The sequence below is a fragment of the Passer montanus genome, unplaced genomic scaffold (assembly GCF_014805655.1).
Source record: "Passer montanus isolate IOZ18808 unplaced genomic scaffold, ASM1480565v1 scaffold35, whole genome shotgun sequence".
Classification (NCBI taxonomy): domain Eukaryota; kingdom Metazoa; phylum Chordata; class Aves; order Passeriformes; family Passeridae; genus Passer; species Passer montanus.
The window spans coordinates 2,294,662-2,315,842 of record NW_024368263.1 but is presented as its reverse complement, the minus strand read 5'-3'; the positions used below and the strand labels follow the sequence as shown (position 1 = coordinate 2,315,842).

The following is a 21,181-nucleotide window of genomic DNA, read 5'->3' as shown; positions in this document are numbered from 1 at the left end:
GCGCCACAGGAGGCTCAGCACTTGTGGCAATGGCAGCATGGTGTTGATGGGAAGGTGGATGAGGCTGCAGGGCAGAGTTTAAACACTTTGCTGACCCTGAGACACAGCAGAGTTTAAAAATTGTTTGCTGGCCCCGAGACACAGCAGAGTTTAAAAATTGTTTGCTGACCCCGAGACACAGCAGAGTTTAAACATTGTTTGCTGGCCCTGAGACACAGCAAACCACGCCAGGTTTGGCACTCAGGCATTATCACCAACCACAGCAAGGTAAGAAGTGCACAAAATTCTCACCAACAGCAAGAAAGTTTCACAGTACATCAAAATATGAAACTGAAAACAACTCTCCTTCTCTTTCCATTTCTCCACAAATGAATGGAAAACAGCTTCTGTGAATTGAGGCTGCTGCTGCCCAGCTCCGTGGTCAGACCTTGCTGAGGCACTGCTGGTGCTGGAGCTGCAGTGACACCGAGCAAAGCCACAGCCAGCTCTGCCCTGTGCCAGCAGGACAGGCTGCATCCCCTGGGATGGGCCTGGCTGCCCCACAGCACTGCAGAGCAAAGCCAGGGAGGTCACACTATATAAAACACCAAAATCCAACTAATTGGAGGTCTTCTGAATACTTCATTCTACTTCCCCCATTAATTTACGAGATCCACTGAAGGCAGTGTGTGAAAAGAAAGACATTTTGTCTGAAAACACATTTTTGTAATTTATTAGATCTGTACAGAGCTAGTGCTGTTCTCATTAGCATATTTTTAACCTGCTCCCCCATGCCCCCTCCCCAGGCCAGCAGCCTGTTCCACTGGACACAGGGAAGGCAGAGCCCTCAGCCTCCTCTGGCACCCTGAACTTCCAGGGGACCTGAAACACTCGGCAGCCAAAAGGCAAGTTTGATTAGTTTATTTAAAATTAAACATTTCTTTCTGTTCAGCTACTGCACGTGGAGCCAAACCTTGTGTCTGATCACTGTTAGTGCCAGAAAACTGATTCAAAATTAGACTAACAGAGCCCAAAGCTACAGAGAAGCAGCTTCTCAGGTGTTGCCTCAGAACTGCAGGATTTGGGTTTGTGCTGAAGCTTTTTACCATGTTAAGCTCAGAGCTGCCCTTCTCTAGTGTGAAAAGGTTTTATGGTTACTGGACAGAGTTAGTGGTGTGGAAAAGCAGCAATGATTTTGCTTGGTTGTGGTTGTTGCACTGATTTCCCTGGGCAGCAGGACGTTCTCCTCCAAGCTGAATTCTTCCTGTTCCCTCAGACAGCACCGTGCAAGGCCCAAGTTGGTATCAAAACAAAATTAAGCAAATCAGAGAAAGCTCCTTGGAAATGCATGGGTAGGAAAAAAAATAATTTAAAAAATCCGGACACTTCACTTGGATTGTCGTTTTCTTGAACAAATGCCTTTAAAAAACCAGGACAACATCCCAGCAAAGTCAGAAGACCTGAGGATATTGGTCAACTGATTTCTGCCCTCCAATACTGGCTTCATCACTCCAGGTCAAATTTGCAGTTTTTACCTCTACCTGTGTTTTTTTTCCCACCAAATCAACATAAGTAACATTTGTAAAGTGCTTTGAGATAGTGCTAGAAAATGCTAAGAGTGAAAAGAGGGGCAGAACATCTGTCATCAGCACCCAGCTGATTACTACGAGTTGGTTTTATCCTCAGAGCAGCATCACTATGTTCTCCTTTGACCTCCTAATAACCAAGAGCTGTCACAAAGGAAAAAGGAGTTTGTGCAGGGCAGTGAAAGAAGGAAAACAAAGGAAAATACGGGGATTTCTTCTGGAAAGATGCCTGAAGCAGAGCTCCAGAGAAGGATGGGTATTTACTTCCCAGATCCATCAGGAAAACAGTGCCACACGCAGACTCACATGCACAGAGCTCTGCAGGAGGTTTCACACAGCACAAACATTTGCCAAATGAGGAGAGAGGTGGGGCTAATTAAAAAAAAAAAAAAAAAAGATAAAATTAAGAAAATCAAGACACTGATGCTTTTTTGAGGGGAGGACATAACTGCTCATCAGAAGCTACTGCCTGAGGGCTGTCAACTATGTCATAGTGAAGCCCTGCCACTTTTCCAGTTGACAGGAACTTCTCTCTAGTTAGCAGCTTCACAAAAGCAATCCTTGTATAAATCCATAAAGCTTTCCCAGATTTTTAAAAGGTTAATTTTACCATTATAATTGCACTTTAAAAAGAGGCATCAATCCCTACACACTCTCCCCAAACACCTCCTCTGTGTATGAAAGAGGAAAGAAAGGCTACAATTATTCACTGTCCTACAGCTACAGGATTCAAAGGTTTGATTAAGGTGCCTGAAGGAAGGATGCAAACACCCACTTTTCAGGGTAGGGCAAGAGTGCATTTTAAAAAACCTGCAGGCTTCACAGCTTGGCTTGCATTGGCTTCAGGTGTTTGTGGAAAGATTCATGAACCTGCAGGACAACGAGACAGAAGTTACAAGGTCAGGTTTGATCTTTGAAACAGTTTTACCTCCTCACATCTTGCAGTGTGTTTGTATACTAAGAAAATTTGAATCAAAGGCACTTTGGAGATTTAAGAACAGCCAGATAACTTCTATATTTCAGGGTCTACATGACAGAAAGCATGAGGATATAAAAACAGCCTGCCCACTACCTTTCTTTTAAGAAAGAAATGTTAGATTTATATCCATACAATTGTCTGGCATTTTAATTACAAGAGAACTGGTACAGGTTTCCTAAGGGGCTGTAATGAATCTCCTAAGCCCCAGTGACTTCAGAAGTATAAAACACTGAGCAAACTGGTGGGATTCAACTGCAGCTGCAGTCTCTGGCAGCCCATTGCAGGAGATAGTCCTCCCTCATCAAATAAAGGCACCAGGAGACTGGATTTACCATTCTGGCTGATGGAGCAGGGGCACTTCAGTTTATTTTAGCTCGGCTGCAGCTCCAATGCTAGGCCAGATATACAACATCTGACACCTAAGTACTACAGGGGACAATTTATTTTCTCCTCCACTCACTGCTACAGCCTGAAGAGTGGAAGATTTGCCAGAAAATGGGCAAGGCTTCCACAGCTGCTGTCACTAAGCAGAACCAACAGCAAGTGATAATTGCTTTTGAATTCACTGAGATACTTCAGCTGTTCCTCTGTGGAGTGCACCATTTCCTCCCTCAACTCAGAAGCCCAAGAGATCCCACAGGGATGAATGCAAGGTACACCTGGGACAGAGAACCACAGAGAGCAAACTGAAAGTAGGTTGTTAGTTTTGCTTCATTACTACTTGTGACTTTTCTCCCCTCTTCCTCAATTACCTGCTGAGATCACTGGAGCAGAATTAACAACAGTTAATTGACAGCCCTCAACACTGTTAACAGTGTTGTTATTTCTAAATTGTTATAATAAATAAATTTGTTATTAACCCTGAAGTGAGTTACTTCTCTGGTCATGTGAGAAACAGAAGAGAGGTTTCTTTACCTGTGTTTTGTTCAGTGGGGACTTCTTTGCCCACTCAAACATGTTCTCGTAGACGTTGCCGTCGTAGCGGCCAAGCACAGAGCCCAGGTGGACATCATGGAAGTCAAAGGAGTCCACCAGTGCCACTGCATTGGGACGAATGACAGCCAGGAGCTCCTTCACGTGCTGGTTCACCTGGGTTATCTGGGCACTGGTCAAGATACCCGCCTTGAGAGGGGAAACAAGGATTACACAAGTCACAAATCCTCCCTTCCCCAAGGGCTCACACAGGTCAGCCTTCCCACACACAACAATGCAGCAGCTCATGAAACACCAAGGGGTTTTTTTTCCTTCACTAAGCAATTTGCCACAGTGCACAAGCAGAAGGAGATGCCCTCTGTACTGCCCAGCTATTAATCCTGGATGGGAGACTCACTCTGTGAGTACCTGTAAGTTAACTGCAGCAGCAAGTTTTCCTGGAGAATATGTATATAAAAGTATTAAATTGTGCCTGGTTCCAGGGAAATTTTTAGTAAGCAGCAAAGAGGAAAATGGGAAGACAAAACATACCAAGTCTGCCAGAAGAGCCAACAAAACACTGCTGCACAAATGCATTGTCAAACTGACAGAATTAAGAGGAAAAAAGCAATGCCTGACAGTGTAAAGCCATTAACTGAAGGATGGGTCAGAATTTGGAGCACAAGATCCCCTTTCAGGGATATTAGCACATTCTAACTGCAGCTCCTTTATTAATTCCTTGTTTTTTAACACACAGCAGCTGGTCACCAACTGGAAATCATTTCACCTGAACCCTGGCAAGGGAAACCTGACAAAAGCCTTCCAGCAGACCTGTACTGCTAATGACTCTGTCAGCCAACAGCCAAGAACTTACAGGTGTAACATCCATACAGCTTGGCATTAAAAGCACATTTGCAAGCAGTGCACCTGGCTGCAGGGCTCTGGGGTGCTGGAGGAAGGCACCAACCTGCAGGAAATCCCCCGCGTTCCTGCTGATGCCGAACAGGGCGTACAGGAGGCACAGCTCGGTCAGCACCGCGCGCACCGCGGCGTCACCGACCTCGGCCAGCTTGGCTGTGAACAGCTTCACCACCACGTAGTGACAGTGGGCCTGCAGAAACCAGAGAGGCTCAGTCAGGGACACAGAAAGATCAGGAGTTGTCACAGCACGTTTCTCTAGCAGGCACATCACTGACCTCTGATGCCCGCACAAGATCAACAGAAGTTCTGTTCCAGGCATCCTCCTTGTTATTTCTGTGGGTCAGCTCAGCTTGCAGATTCTTTGCTGCAGATTCCACAAGCCTGTTTCACATGAGGAAGAAAAACAGTTTAAATAATAACACCACATAAACAGGATGACATATACTGAATTCATACACATCAGTCATAGCACATGAGCTCAGAATTTTTCTCGTGTGCCGTGAGTGAAGACAGTGACTGGAGTGACAAGTTGTGCCTCTATAACACCAATAACCACTGCTGCAGCCACAAGACAGCTACAGAGGGGTAAGAAGACTTCTGACAGCACACATGTGGTGCTTCAATACCTAGTCACAAGCAGGTGTCTGTTCTACTCTCCTACTTCTCTCACAATTAACTTTAATATCAGGATCGTTTCTCTCCAGAGAGATCTCTGAGTAGTTTGGTATTTGTAAGTTTGAATATACTTTACACATAAATAAGAAAAAGATACATTCTAAAGGATTGAGGAGCAGAATAACAAGGCTATGAGCAGGCTGTGAGCAGCCTCAAAGCCCTTAACCCTGACCCCAACCCAGTAAAATGTGTCATTTCCTGAAACAACACACGGATCAAAGCTTTGCCAGCCACGCCTCGAGAACCCAGCACAAACAGGGCAGTGCAGCAGCACCACCTCACCCAGTTTTTCTTGGCTCAGCCCAGCCAGTGTGAGCTCACCGGGCAGCACGTGACTTGTAGGCCTCCACCAAGCTGGTGGGGTCGTTGATCCTCACGGTGACAGTCCTGGCAGCCACGTGCTGGGGCTGGATGCGCTGCCTCGAGAGGTCGTTCAGGTAGGACACCATGCCACTGACCTGCTGTCCAGAGGTCACCTGCGTGTAGCTTTTCATAAGGAACCTGAAAATAGAGACAGCAGATGGCAGCTCTTACTCATAAATTGTTTGAATCTGGTCTGAGCCTCATCTCACTGAGGCTCAGACCAGAAAGAACAGTTGTACCTGTTTATCTGTCAAAAATAGGGTAGGGGACAGAAACATGACACCAGTTTCATGCTAATACAGACACTTCTGCTCATTACTTTGTCACCAAATTCACTGCAAACCAGTCAAATAAAAGACTCCTTAACACCAATTTAGTGTTAAGAAGGTCATCATTTATTACAGGTGTCTGGTTGCATGGGAGTAACTCCTCCTTGTGTGCATGTGATTTTTTACAAGTGTGTTGCTTACATACAGTCACTACATGCATATTATAATTAACTCATTACCATAAAACCCTGCCCAATTTCCCAGATTGAGTCCTTGTTTTGGCTTTAGCTGCATTCCTAAGCCAGATGTGTCTCCCTTATCTTCCAACTGTCCTTGCTGGGATAGCAGATTCTGTTTCTCTGACCAAAGTTACACAGCAGAAATCGAATTAACCCTTTTGGTACCAAGTCCAGCCACAAGGACCACGAGGAGAGGCTGGAACATGCCTGTGCAGAGCACATACCTGGCTGTCTGCAGCATCATGACAGTGTTCTCCCCCTCATAGGTGCAGGATGGGGTGAAGGTGACATAGATGTCAGGAATGCCACTGCAGCGGGAGTAGCCGTGCCCGCCGCACGCCATCCGACATTCCTCAATGCCAGCATTGGCAGTCCAGGAGGTGAAGGCCTTCAGCCCTGCTGTCAGGGCGTGCAGCTGAGGGGAAACAGCAAAGCCAGGTTTATTTTCCAGTCTTAGCTTGCACACATACATGCAACTCCCAGAAAAAAAAGTGAACACCATTCTTGCGCTGTTCCACAGGCTTTTGTTTTTCTTGAAATTCCTAAACCAAATATTTACATGAAAACCCTTATACATGGAAAGACTTCTTTAAAGTACACCATGCCTTCTGACCCTACACATTTTATGCACAAGACTGTTTTCAACTGCCTGTTGTCACAAACCCTGACAGTTTAGAGAACAAGCACAAGTCTTAACTCCAAAACAGTACTCCATCATTCCTGGAAATGCACCTTTTGAATAAAATTATATTCCCAGTAGCTTTCTCACTGTGCATTACTCCCTGTTTTTTATAAAATGCTAAATTAGTAGAGCAAATAAATGTCACCAGCACATTCTGGACTTGGGGGCTTCTGAAACTACAGAAGTAGAAGACATCTCATGAGTGAAAGCCAAAAAGGCTCAATGCCACTTTTTCCATGCTGCGAAGAAACCTCACACAAATTCAACCAACACTCTGGTTTTTAGAGGACACAGTACCTCTGGCAGCTCACTGAGGTCCCCCTTGCTGATGTCCCCATTGATACGATGATAGGTGTCCTTTATGTAGGCTCCCACAAAATGGAAGGCGTACGCTGTTGCCAGGAGAGGAAAGAGTTTGTATTGCTGGGTCTGATAATCCAGGATCTGGGGTTCTGGTTCCCTAGAGCAAAACACAGATTAGTTAGCATGTCAGTGGTAGCAACCTGCTGCAGAAATCCCATTTATCCCTACTCTAAGTATGTTCACTATCCATACCAAGCCAGACTCTCTAAGACCATCCATCAAAAGCCTCTGGCAGGGGAGGACATTCCAAGAATGGAAGATTTTGCACTCCCCAGGACAAACAGTGTTTTGAAACCATACCGAGTGCCAAAGCAAACATCAGCCACAGCCCCCATTCCTCCCAGTACTTCAGAATGTTCCCTCAGCAGCTCAGGCTGCTCTGGGTGTCCCTGCACTCACCCTGGCTTCAGCTCAGACTGGTGTCTGACGGCGCTGTAGCGGATGGCGATGGTGCAGGCCCGGGACAGCGAGCGAGCAGAGTCACCCACGATGAGGGAACGGATGAACACCATGGTCCCATAGGTCAGCTTGTCACTGACTGGTTTCACATAGGTGCCATCAGGTTCAACCTGCCAAAAAATAAAAGATTTAAAAAAAAAATACAGCGGGTTGATTTGTGAAGTTTCCTCCCTTTAACATGCTCACACTCTGGACTCATCAAGCAGCGTTTACAAGCCACCCACAATCCTTTTGGGGCAGCACTCAAGCTCACAGGAGCATTCAGTGTGCCCATTTCTGACAGCAGATGCTGAAACTCACTGCTTTACCTGGGCATATTTCATCAGCATGTTTTCCCGAGGAATTCGGAAGTTGTCCATTTTCAGGTAGCCATTATCCATTTCATCATAGCCAAATTTGGGGCCAATGTCACCCACTGTAATACCTGCCACAGACAAAGCCACTTGCATTAAGAAACAGAAACTAAACAGCACACAAGAGGTTCAGACCTCCTTCAATAAGGAGATTAGTTAGTTTTCTAGCAAGTCCTGGCAGTGTTATGAGTAAGAGTTAACAGGGATCTTAATCTCTTTGATGGAAATGTGGTGTCCTGGTTTTGACTGGGATAGAGTGAAATTATCTTCCCAGTGGCTGTTACAGTGCTGTGCTCTGGATTTAGCACAAGAACAATGTTGATAACACACTGATGGTTCAGTTGTTGCTGAGCAGTACTTGCATCAGATCAAGGACTTTTCAATTTCCACACCTCCCCAACAGTGCGAGGCTGGGGGGACACAAGAAGCTGGCAGGTGACACAGCCAGGACAGCTGATCCCAGCTGGACAAAGGGATATTCCCCAGCATGTGGCATCCTGCTGGAAAATAAAACTGAGTGAAGCCAGCTGGGAGGGATGACAGCTCCCTGCTCAGGGACTGACTCAGCATCAGTCAGCTGGTGCTGAGCAATCACACAGTGATCACCTGCTCTGCATATTCTACTATTATTATAATTGTTGTTACTATCATTATTGTTAATTTCCCTTCCTTTTCTGTCCTATTAAATTGCCTTTATCTCAGCCTATAAGTTTTACTTTTTCCACAACTCTTTCCCCCATCCCTCTGTGTGGAGGGAATGACTGTGTGTGTTTAGCTGCCTGATGAATTAAACCACAACAACTGGATATAAAACATGGGAGTCTCCAAAATTTCCATGCAGCCCTCCTATCCACTCACTGCAGGAGCTGTCTCTAAAGTTCATCCAGCTCACTTCCAGCTAAAGAGTGATGAAAGCTGTTCTTCCTCTATCAGAAAGCAGGATGTGCTGCTCATGGAATGCATAGCTGGGAGACACTGGGGCAGAACCAAATCCCAAACTAAACTTCACTGGGGCAAAATCAAATCCCAAACTAAATTTCCCATTGAAGGCCTGGTAGGAAAGATGATTTAGTGGTAGTTCAGTCCTAAGAAAGACTCATTTAAGCCCTGTCATGCACCAGCTGAATTCAGCTAATGAAATAAACCATGGACTTTAACAAGACACAGCAGCTGTACACAGTCAGAAAGAGATTTAATCTATTCTCTGAGTGTGGGTTTGTACCTGGCAGAGGTTCATGTGTGCCCAGCTGGCGGATGGGGACAATGAAGGCGTGCAGGCCTTTGCACTGGCCCTGGGTGTAGAGCTGAGCCAGGACGATGGCGTGGTTCGACGTCTTCCCAACTGCAACAGGAGCAGCACTCAGCACAGAAACACAGGCAGACACACTCACACACAGAGCCTTTCTTCTGAGACAACCTCATCGTATCGTGCACTACAAAACCAGACTGCCCCCAACGGATGTCACCCCAATCATGAAGCTCTATGACAAAATGTTGCTCAAGTCAGTGGAAGTTGCACAACACAATTTTCTTGTCTACAAAACACTGAGTCCTTGACACACCCACCAGTGAAGCTGAAGGAATTATAAATAATTTGATACAAGCAATCAAAAATTACACGAAATCCACGGTGTGAATGGTTCTGAGCAACAGTCCAGAGCACACAGACAAAGTTTAGCAGGCTCTGATAGGTCTGCTTGTTATGCAAGAGTGACTGGCTTTCAGCCAGCTCTTTGGATCAACTTTCAGCCATCACTCTGCAGATATAACACACATAACATCACCTCCCTGAGTTTCTCCATACATCTTCCAGATTTAGACACACTTACGTCCACCTGGCCACCACTTAATGGAGGTGACAGTGGGGCTGTTGAGGATGAACTCCTGTGTAGAGGGGTCGTAAGTGGCTGTGGTTTCCAGGCCCCGAAGATGAGTCCCTGGAAACAAGCAAACACGTTGTTTTGGCAGGAAGTCAGTCACAAAACAGAGACAAGGACAGAACTGGACAATGGAAAGTAGAACTCCAGTAGTAATGTTTGAATTTTAATTTTGCTTTTAGACCATATGTATAAAAGGCTAAATATCAACCAATTAAGGAAGAACAAGTGAGGGCCAGATCACATTCTGGGACTGCCAATTCTCAGAAAACACTGATTTTTTTCCCCAGTGGTCTAAGACTAGTTTTCCAAGCACCTCCAATCTGACACCTTTTTGCTATCACACACCAGAAGCCATTTCTCATTCAAAATGTTCCACAGGAACACACTCACCTGAATTTCACTAAAATGCAATCTGATTAAATTGCAAAATAAAACCATGCAGTTCTCAGCCACAAGACGAAATAAACAGTGCCCATCACCTCTTCATTCCCTCATCAAGCCTACATTCTCACCTGATGGAGCTGATCTCCCAGCAGAGATCATCCACAGCTCCAAGAGAGCAAGTAATGGCACGTGTATGCCAGGTACTGATGCAGGTAGATGAAGAGACTGCATGAAGGTGGACAAAATTCCAGGAAGAGTCTTTGTCTTCTGCCCTCAATGCTGCACTTCCCACACACCTGTCTCAGAGCAGTGGCACTGCCCCTGAATATTTTAAAAACTCCCAAAATCACCAGGCCTACTTGTTTAAGCTAGACAAGCTGAGAACACTCCTGAGAGTCTGGAGTGCCAGGGCAGGACAAGAGGTCCAACAGGAAAAAGGAGATCACCTTGCAGCAACCATGTTCCCAAAGCATGGAGGCAATGGCAGACTTCCACAGGCAGCTCAACACAGACTTACTCTGCTGGCAAAGGATCTTCACACCCCACTAGTTCCAAGAGATTCTCCTCAGACTTGCAGTTACTTTATGCTTCAGTCTCTACGTTTCCCTTCAACACAAAGGTGAATCCTGCTCACTTTTAGAAAATAATTCTCATCTGCAACTCTGAGATGACCAAAATTAAAGTTTCCCAAGGCAGAATATCCTCCCTTTGAAACTTGAATTAGAAGTGTTGCAATCACAATACTGCTGGAGTTATCAAAATCCATTTCAAAGCTTGAAAGCAAAGGAATGGCAACAAAAAACAAAGTCAACATGACACAGAGAACTCAAAAAGCCCAACACACATGTCATGGTCAGTTAAAAAGAACACATGGGAGTGAACTAAGGGGAAAAGGCTCCCCACAGAACATGAGCATTGGAACCAAGTTAATCCTGACCCATCTGATCCAAGGTTAATCCTGAGGTGAACAAGCAACTTTTAATTTTTTGGCATCTCATTCACTACTTCAAAGCTCTGTCCTTTTGTCTTTACACTGAACATTAATTAGAGCAAAGCAGCACTCCAACTGGAAAGAACAGCAAGTGTAAAATGAACAGATGCCACCAAACTGGCAGCACCAGTCATGGGCAGAAAAGATACTGGTTTGAATGGCACAAGGAGCACCCAGGTGCTGATTTACAGAGCTACAGACATCCAACCCTCTCTTCAGAGGAAGAGGGAAGCAGTGGAATAATGCTCTATGAACCCTTGCAGAGCCTGTCCACTTTTCCCTACCACCACAGCAGGCTGTGTAAAATGTGGGACACACACACACTGCTCTACCCAGGCACAGGAATCCTCTGTACACAAAGGCATTCTTAAAAGAGCATTTACTGAATTTACATTTACTGAATGTACTGTACCATGGCCCATTTCAGTCTGGGCATAAGTGCCAATGATCTCCAGGTTCCAGGCAGGCATGAAGAAGCGATCCTGCTGCTCTGGGGTGGCCTGGGTGAGAAGAGTGGGGAGGAACATGCCCAGGTGAAGGTCCAGAGGCTCAGGCCGTCCACGGTGAACAAAGCTGTGAAGAATTATCGTGGGATGGGAGCGTGAAGGGAATGTTATGGGAGGGAAGCAAGCGTGAGGATTCATGGTGGAGATTCAGGAAGAGACAAAAAGAAAAAAAAAACGATTCACGTGTCAATCAGAATTCAGCAAGTGTATTTCAGAGAGCCAGAGCACTGTCCTTTTCTCAGGCCTGAGTAATAAGAAATTGCACTCACTGTGAAATAAACATGCTGCAGTGCATTTCTCTGTAATCTTGCAGAAAGTGCACCTGCAACATTCCCCTATTTTTGATGATTGATTCAAAAAAAGGATGAATCCAAACCAAAAGATGGACCAGACCTTCTGGTTTGAACATCAGAGCATCCCTGAGTTCAGTGGGCTGAGGCAGTCAGCTGAGGATGTCAGTTTGTTGGAGATGTGATCTGGCTGAAGGCAGTGTGCTTTCAACCAAATACAGAAACTCCACCTTTTTTTTTTTTTTTGCATGTTTGGAAGGTAGAACCTGGTGGAAATCACAGTTTGTCCAGCTAAACAAGTTAGTTTTCAAAGAACTTTATTTATTTTTTAAAGACAAATCCTAACTGGCTGTACTATTTACTCTAATTTTTAAAAATTAAATATCAGACACAATCAGTGTACATGGCATTTCAAATCAACTCCCTTCAACTTCTGCTATTTTAAAGGACTTTCTTAAAAGGACAGTGCTCTGTATGTGTAAGTCAAAGTTACACATGAACAACTTGGGAAGAAAGCCAACATTTTTGAATTTGTAAATCACTAGCACAAATTATCTCCAATTAAACATATTTCAGTAGAATTACTTTTTCTCCACGTTCTGTCAAGCACCACTGTGAGGTAATTAAGTGGTCTATTAAGTTTTTCAGTATAAATTGAAAATGAATCATTAAATCTTAAAATATTGACACCTTTGAGTATTAAAATAGTGGTGACAGATTGAGGACAAGTACCTCCATCCAGCTCATTTATATATGAAAAAAATTTAATTGGACTTTAACAGGAATATATATATATTTTTTAAATTATATGTATTATGGAAAGAGCACTGGTCTGAGCTTGGCTCAAACTCATCCGACATTCTTAGCAAAGTGGGAACAATGCACCCTTGTGTTCTCTAAATACACATTAATATGAACTAGCTGTGTCCCTAGGGCTTCCCAAGAACTGCTTTTGATATTCTCAGACTCCTATAAATAACTTCAGCTATCTCATAAACTCAGCAAGGTTTTCTGAGCTTTCTGACTGCACAGTGACCAAGCCCAAGAGGGGACTAATGGCCTACCAGGAATACCAGATTTTAAGTGAGCTCAGTACTGGTGAGAAGTACTGAACAGCTACAGCTGACAGCCAAAGAGTGACCAAAAAAAAGAAAAGAAAAATAAAAGAAAAGAAAATCCTTATCTACCAGCAATAGTTATAAACCAGATAGAAACAAAGTATTTTCACTTTTTCTCTGCTCGTTCTTGTTTCATTTTCAGCAAAAGAAAAGAAAATCCTTATCTACCAGCAATAGTTATAAACCAGATAGAAGCAAAACAATATTTTCACTTTTTCACTGCTCCTTCTTGTTTAATTTTCAGCCCTGTGCTATTTGTGTTTTTTCTTTTTTCTTTTTCTTTTTTTTTTTTTTTTGAGAGAGGAGACTTCTTCCCTATGATCACCCCTGTTTTTTTTTTTTTTTTTTTTTTTTTTTTTTTTTTTTTTTTTTTTTTGAGAGAGAGGAGACTTCTTCCCTATGAGAGGTTAAAATCAACACAGGCTATCACACATATAGCCACCAAGATAAAATTGACTAACTACCCATCCAGGCCAGAGCTCAATTCAATAATCCAGAGGTCTGCTTCCCCATCACCAGATTTTCAACATCAGGATTAAATTAACCAAAGATCAGTGACAATTACTGCAGCAGCTTCACTGATGAACTATCAGATATTCAACATTCACAGCAGGAATGCCAAATGTTTGCATTTTAATTATTCAGCATAGAAAGCATGTCTACTTCACTGTATTCCATTTAGTGTCAAAATACCAATTTAACCATGAAACAGCATGAGAACTATAGGGAAATCAACCATCACCAGGCAAGAAAGTGCAATGATCTGATGTGAAATCAGAAGTAAAACCAATCATTGCAGTGTGGATGTGACTGATTTCAAGCAGCTGGTGTGAGAAAGCAAGTAAGGCCAGCAGGCACTGATTGTTGCCATTCAGTTCTCTCTCAGCTTCTGGTGTTGAGCAGGACAGAGGACAGGGTTTCTTCCACTGAGTCTTCTCCAAATGTTTCAGTAGCTGTAACTGAACAGGCAGGCAGCTGGCATTGCCATCCAGCACAGTCCAGACTCATTCTTTCCCACTTCAGATGCCTGCACAAGCACTGGAGTCCTTGTTTAACTGTTCTTACTGGTTTTTAACAGCCATAATTCCAGGTTCTGGGCCAAAAGACTGTGTTTGGATCCATTAAATGTTTTTCCATTTGAAGCAGTGAAAGTTGCTTTCAACAACAGCAGGAATAGGATGGTTTTTTCTTTGCAAACAAGACCTTTCCAGGAAGCTGTACAGCTGCAGTGCAGCAGCATCTGGAAGAGAAGTGCCTGAGGCAAAGCATACCTAACTTTCAATCCAGAACTCACATCTCACTGTGCTCCACTGCTCCTGCAGGAATGCTCCTGACCTGTTTCTGCAGGCCAGCCATGCACTGAGGGCTCTGGCATACATGTCCCAAAATCAGGCAAAAGGAAAAAGCACACTACTGTTCATTGACACGTTCCAACTGGTTCAAGTGAAATTCAGATTCTCAGGGCTTAGAACAACCTCCTCATTTCAAAAACAAAGGTAACACCTACCAGTGCAGAGATCAGCTAAGAGGTGCATTCTGGAAAAGACCAAAAGGAACCCTGGGATTGTCAGGATGTGAAATGAGGCAGCTGTCTGGCTACAGACATCAACCATTAACTGAGGAATTTCACCTTTCCCCCTTTTAGCCTGACCCAGGAACAGGAAGAATTTACCCACTGGAGTTAGAGAAAAGAGGTTACCCATTGATCCCTGAAGGGAACTAACCATGTCCCATTTCGGTTTGGGCGTAGGTGCCAATTATCTTGACTCCACGGACCAGGGGCAGCCACTTCTCCTTCTGAGCAGCAGACGTTTGGGTCTCTATGGTTTTGTGAAACATGCTGAAGTGGAGACCCAAAGGTTCAGGAAAATTGCCCAAGCATGTTCTACAGGAGAGAAATAGAGGGATCTGGATCTCAGTCTCACTGTTACCATGAACCTGAAAGGCTTTTCTCTAATTGGAGCATAAGATAAATAATCTCTTTGCCTCATTCAACCTGTATTTTTTTTTTGTCCCACAAGCAACCTCCAAATGTGGAGGCATCAGAAACAATACTAATGGGGAAACAGGTGTTCCTTCCAGCATCTTCTTCACTCCATGAATCCTACTGCTGCTATGTAACTGCAAAAAATATTATTCTATAAAGGGTCATGAGGAACTTGAAACTAAGGACAAGAAAACCAAAATATTTCCTCTTCCATCTCTCAGGCCTTGTGGGAATAAATCCCACTGCTGCTGGTAGCCTACAACTAGGGCATTATTAGTTAGAAGAAATATGTATTAAAAATGAAAAGGTTTCTTTGGTGATGGAGTTCTTTTTGGAACAGCTCTGTATTGCCTGCAGCTGCTTCTATCAGTTGTGAGATCTGGAACTCACCTTCAATTAAAATTACCATTACAGTCTAGTGCTGGAGGGAATGGAAAGAAAAATCAGGCATTTTAGGTGTGCTTCATCAAAGCAGAAGTTATTTCATGAAAGAAAACTCTAATCATCTAGTAGCCACAATGCCAGGCAAAGTACATTCTCAATTAAAACATCTTCCCTTCTGCAGCTTGAACAGTTTCTTCATCTTCAATCTACTGTACACAAATGTTTATTCTATCTAAGCTCTAAAACAGAGGAGGAAAAAATGAGCCCTCTGCATAAATACCACAGGGGATGTTCTGCACATAGCTTGTCAATCACAGCAGCATTTGTGACTGGCATTTTGCACCATGCAGAGTAAATAATTGATAATTTAACAGCAGTCATTGAAAGAACTGGAGAAAAATGTGCAGTTCATGCTTTGCTGTCAGAAAAAATCAGGTCAGACACTGCCTCTTTGAAGGTAATGCTCCAGGAAAACATCCCAGAAATCTTCTGAAAGGTCACACCAGCAACTTTCACTGGAAGTTTAATCACAAGTCCAGATATCTAATGATTACTATTACCTTCTCTGACAGGAGGAAGACAACAGACATTCTGCAAGTGGATGCTTTAACACAGAAGGTCATGATGTTTCTGTAGCCAATGCAGAATTTTAACAGCTTCTAGCATTAACTAAGCTGAAAATTAAATTACAGCAGAAACTGTTCATCTCTGCATACTCCACAGTGAAGATTTAAGATTTCCTTAATGTGCCTTTTAACAACTTGAATGACAATGAGAGAGAATCCTGTTTTCCTCGAGACATGGCAAACAGAAGAGGTACCAGCTGTGAAGGGAGGAACAACAGGTTTTCTTCCCTTCTGTCTCTTTCTCTGAACTTTTACTGCTTCCCATCACAATTTCAACACTCCCAGCACCTGCACTGGCTGTTCTCCAAAGGCTGCAGTGTGTAACTGCTCAAATACTCTGCTCCATCAGGACTGAGGGTGGCAGTGACCATCTGATCAATGCCCAGCTGCTCTGAGGTCAGCCTTGCTACAACAACCAGTGTCACAGTGAGGCTGCAGCTCCAAATCCACTTCTGGGAGAGGGCTGTGCAGTAATGTGTGCTTAGGCAATACAGACCTTCCCAGATTTCACAGCAAACAGTGCCACCCACACAGTGAAAGGCACTTATGTGACAGGTGTGTCACTGTCTCAAGACACAGGAGAAAGAAAAGCCTGTGTGTTCAGAGGCTCCAAAGCTACAGCAACAGCTGCAAAGCCATCCTCAGGCTGCAGAACTGGGTCACAGAACAGGGGCATTTCTTTTACATGAGTCTGTGTGCAAACTTTTCTGCTTTGGGCAGAAGTAACTCTTTTAAAGACAAACACAAAGCATCATAGGAGAAAGAAAAGCCTGTGTGTTCAGAGGCTCCAAAGCTACAGCAACAGCTGCAAAGCCATCCTCAGGCTGCAGAACTGGGTCACAGAACAGGGGCATTTCCTTTACATGAGTCTGTGTGCAAACTCTTCTGCTTTGGGCAGCTCTTGAAGTAACTCTTTTAAGGGTGAACACAAAGCATCAACCCAGGGGAGAAGGAGCAGGAGCTGTGTTTGAGCTGTGCTACCTGGCTTCAGAGCTAACAACTCCTATGGCAATAAACTCCTGTTCCAGCTTTATCAAAGTAAGGCCAAGCCAGACTCATTCATTCTGCATTAATTTAGCAGTGGCAAGTAGGGCCCATAGTAGAGTTTTTCTACTTTTGATTTGCTCAAAGGTACTCCAGGTCCTAATTTAGAGATGCAAGAACAAATTCCAGCAGGGAAAGTGCACACTCATGCAATGGTTATGAACACAGGAATCATCTGGTGACCAGCAGCTCTCAGATCTTCTCTTCTTCCTTGACCCAGTTTGTCTCAAATGTTTTTCACTTCTTTGCTTAATCCCATTTTCCTCAATGAAAGTTAATTAAAGTTGAAGGTGAATTAAAACTGAGCAGCTCACTCTCTTCCAAGAGTGTTGGAGCATTACATCAGAAACTTTTCCCATTTTTCATGCTGACTTACATTTTGCTGCAGTTAGACTGTAAAAGAAATCTGAAATATTAGCACTTTTAGGCTGCTGGCCTTCAAAGCTGTAGTCACAACAGCTGCAACTGCAGTATGGACACAGAATAATTATTACATGAAAAGCAATTAAGTATATTTAATAGATCCTCTCATGATTTGGAGTCCAACAAAGCCCTTTGGAAACAGGAAGGAGGAGCATTCACTTGGACATGTCACAGCAGCAGCAGCAATTGTTTAAGTATATCTTCAGGGCAGTGGAGGAAGCAGCATTTCTCCTCACCTACTCATAAATCAAGCTATAAAGTTGGTGAGTCATGTGCAAAGCTACCTAGAGATGCTCTGGCACTTTAGGAAAGCTACAGGAAAAAATTCTTCAAAATTGCTTATGTAAATCTGTCCCTGCCTTTTGGGGATAAGTGACAAAATCTCTTAAGCTTCCATAAGCAGAAATGTCAATCACAATAAATACAACCAGAGGTCTGAATCAGGGATGTCAGTCTGTTTCATAAACTTCATCTGAGGCATGTTGCAACACCACATCCATTCAGTTTTCAGTTTGGAAAAATTAATAAGCCAAAACACACTTTCTCCAGGTCAGCTTTTGCACTAATGAAGTCACTTCCAGTTAGCACCAATTAGCATGTTTGGATATGGGATAGAAATAAACATAATTGTCAGCTGGGTGCAGTTCACCAAATTTAAAAAATCTTTAACCGTCAGCAAGTGGGAAAGTGGGGACAGGTGTTAAAATGCAAATGAAATCAAAGGATGAAAAAATAATTCTTTCATTTAATCAATTTATTAAGCAGCACCAAGCCCACATCCTCCCTTGCCAACACCACAGATTATAGCAAAGAAGTAATTTCAGAATATCAACAGTTCTTAGAGCAAACACACTTCACCTGTAGGCAAGAAGTTTATGCACTGCTCTTCATTCTGTTACACGTTACTACAGAATGAATATGGTATATCAAATAAATAAACCAAGGCAAATACAGTCAGTCTACAGTAATTGCAATTATATTTTGAAATCCTGAATGGTGGTAATTAGATTTTACCTTGGAAAAAAGTAAGCCTTTTTTATTGCTTCTGTTGGTTTTGGACTGTGAATTCTGACTAGTCACACCTGAGCATTCATGCCACGTTAGATATGGAGGTGCTATTTGGTATCTGTATGAAGTATTTATTAAACTTTCACTCACCGAAGAATTGCTGACTCCAAAATAAGTTTACGGAAAGACAAAACTAGAATCTCTCATTTGACTACTTCAGAAAAGTCTGTTTTCATATAATATTGTCATTAATGGTACAAAAAGACAGAAAATATGTTAAAATTTTCCATCTGATAGACTGAATAGACTTTGCTTAATTTTCTCTGTAGAAATAAATAAATAAATAAACTTCCCCATCACTTTCAATAAACCTTGTGTGGGGGAAAAAAATTAACTTTGGCTGTGCTGCACAGTGAATAATCCACTGCTGTCACTGAACTTGTTCCCTGTTATCGCTGTCCACCAATGTTGATTTTTAAATTATTTACATGACTTCCATGAGAACTTTCATGACACAGGTCAGTGCAGACCAGTTTCTCTGAAAGTAAAACCACAGTGCACAAGATGACTTCAATTTCCCAGTGCCAAGGGTCATGCCCTGGGGCCCATGACAGCTTTTCTACAAAACCAGTCAGAGGGGGCTTGTGGTTCATTATTTAATGTGCCAGAGGATATATCCATAGGATCATGACAGATTTCTAGATCTGTGTAACTTCTCTCTTACCAGTTTCTGTTTGATTAAATCGGAGTTTAACAGAATTAGGGAGAGAAATGCATAAAAATCAGGAACTGAATTCTAATTTCTTCTGGAAGGAATGAAAACTTAGATATAAAGACAGTCTCATTAACTTGATCCAAAGGTGGTACTATCAGATAAACCAAAGGTCAGGTACAACAAAAAGCCTCTGGGTCAAAGAGAACCTCTGGAGCTTAGAGGAGGGAGCCAGAACAGACAGTGATACACAAGAACTTATAAACCACCTTGGAATAGTTTCAAGTATCTCTGCAATGACTTTATTGGGTCTAAGTGCAAAGTGAAGTAATCAGCTTTTAGAGATTTCACTAGAAGCTGCAAACTCATCAGATCTATTCAGATTCAAAGTAATTCTATAGGATTTTTTAAAATTCCTTTTGGGGAAAAAAAAAATCCGACTTCAAGTTCTGTTTTTTAGTTTCTGCTCCACACATACAGAACAGCATATCATTGTTAATGTTGTATTTCTCTTAAAAAAAAAAAACCCTAAGAAAACACAACATTCAGGAACTGAGGGTTTCATCTGAAATTCACTGAAGCCAGACTTGAGTTTATACAGGTCTTGAGCTTCCCTTAGACAACAAACACAGGAAAAAAGCACACCCCTGGCATCCCTGGTGATGACTGAAGTACAAGAAGCAAACTCTGGATCTTTTCAGGTACCTTTTAAACCAGTAGATCTCCTCGGGATCTGCAATTCCATATTCCCTCAGTTTCATCACCATCAAGGAGCTCTTCCTGATGGCTTGCTCATAGCGTTGGCTACGGGACAAGAAGTTCAAATCCTCATGCTGGAAGTCAGGGTCATTAAGAACTAAGGCCTCTGGGGACAGAACAGAAGAGGAAAACAAGCTCAGTGTCCACAAACCTCAGCAGGGAGTGAGCAACAACCCAGCATTTTACCTGCTCTACCTCAAGGCAGGGGTATCAAAAAATTGAAAATAAAATTGTAAGTTAACAAAATGAGAATGAAACCAAAGCTCTCTGAGAGCTGCTGGCACTCTCATTCCACACATAAACTCCATTTTCAGTTCAAAGCACTCTGGACTCGGCAGGAGGGCAATTCACTGATGTAAGAGCAGCAGGTCCCTCAGCAACAGCCCAGAGGCTCGGGCAGCCTCGTGAACTCTGAACCCCGTGCAACTCCAGCAGAAGGGCACAGTTATCATCCCCCCCTGTGCCAGCTGGAAAACAAGGTGCCCAGGGAGCACAGACTTTCTGTGTGCCCCCTTTGGCAGCCAAGTTACACAACAGCAGCCCCTGACAGGGAAGAGCCTGGAAGTGGCTCATTAATCTCTCACAACCACATCGCGCCGGCTGACAGGTGACATTTGCACTGTTGGGCAAGAGCAGGTTAGGAAGGAAAAAGGCGGTGACAGAGCCCATGAGAAATGCCCATGGGAAGCCGTCTGTGACCCTCTGGAGGAAGGGGACACAGAGAAGTAAAAGGACACTGCTCCATCAGGGAGCATTAAATTCATTCTGGGGAGAAGAGGGGGACGCAGCTCCTGTTACCCTTCCTTTACTGACCCTCCACCTGCAAACCCTCTCCTCACAGCTTCCTCCCCTCCTTGGGGTCCCCACAAAAGCTCCTCCACACCCCTCCCGCCCCGCGACCCCCTCACAACTTGGTGGCTCCTCACTCCGCACCCCGCTCTCCCCGGGTGTCCCGCACCGCGCAGCCTCTCCCCTCCCCGCCCCTCACACCCCTGTCCCGCTCCGAGCCCCCACCGGGGCTGTCTCTCCCCGCTCCCCCGGCCCGGGCCCTCCCTCACCGATCTCCTTGCGGCGGCGGGTGCGCTCAGGGCCGCCGTCCAGGATGTGGGTGAGCAGCTCGGGCTGGAAGGTGGCGGCGGCGCGCTCCCTCCGCAGGTCCGCGTTCACCGACATCGCGGCGGCGGCTCTGCCCGTGCCCGATCCCGATCTCAATTCCAGCCCCGATCCCGATCCCGATCCCTTCCCGTCCCCGCGGCGCCGGCCCCGCCCCCGCGTGACGTCACCCCCGC

The 21,181-nt window shown here is 44.1% G+C and overlaps 1 protein-coding gene across 2 annotated transcripts; it reads right to left on the bottom strand.

The window, feature by feature from the left end:
* Positions 1–884: 884 nt before the first annotated feature.
* ACOX1 (acyl-CoA oxidase 1) lies at positions 885–21,148 on the bottom strand. 2 transcript variants are annotated; one of them, XM_039716292.1, is made up of 14 exons: positions 20,951–21,148; positions 19,839–19,998; positions 14,674–14,834; positions 9,610–9,717; positions 9,003–9,122; positions 7,736–7,851; positions 7,368–7,537; positions 6,903–7,065; positions 6,148–6,338; positions 5,374–5,553; positions 4,653–4,758; positions 4,424–4,567; positions 3,460–3,666; positions 885–2,435 (listed from the first exon to the last, which is right to left on the bottom strand). In XM_039716292.1, the coding sequence occupies exons 1-14, from the start codon at positions 21,063–21,065 to the stop codon at positions 2,385–2,387; spliced, it is 1,992 nt and encodes a 663-aa protein (XP_039572226.1). In that variant the 5' UTR covers positions 21,066–21,148; the 3' UTR covers positions 885–2,384. The 2 variants fall into 2 exon arrangements, with proteins under 2 accessions (XP_039572226.1, XP_039572225.1); XM_039716291.1 differs by lacking the exon at positions 14,674–14,834 and adding an exon at positions 11,448–11,608.
* Between the last annotated feature and the right edge of the window lie 33 nt (positions 21,149–21,181).

Coding starts and splice junctions, on each gene's coding strand:
- ACOX1 (XM_039716292.1), bottom strand. CDS start 21,065: ATGTCGGTGAACGCGGACCTGCGGAGGGAGCGCGCCGCCGCCACCTTC. Junction 14,835..19,838: donor GAGATCTACTGGTTTAAAAG/GTACCTGAAAAG, acceptor TCTCTCCTGTAG/AACATGCTTGGGCAATTTTC. Junction 9,718..14,673: donor CCAAACCGAAATGGGACATG/GTTAGTTCCCTT, acceptor GCTTGTTTCCAG/GGACTCATCTTCGGGGCCTG.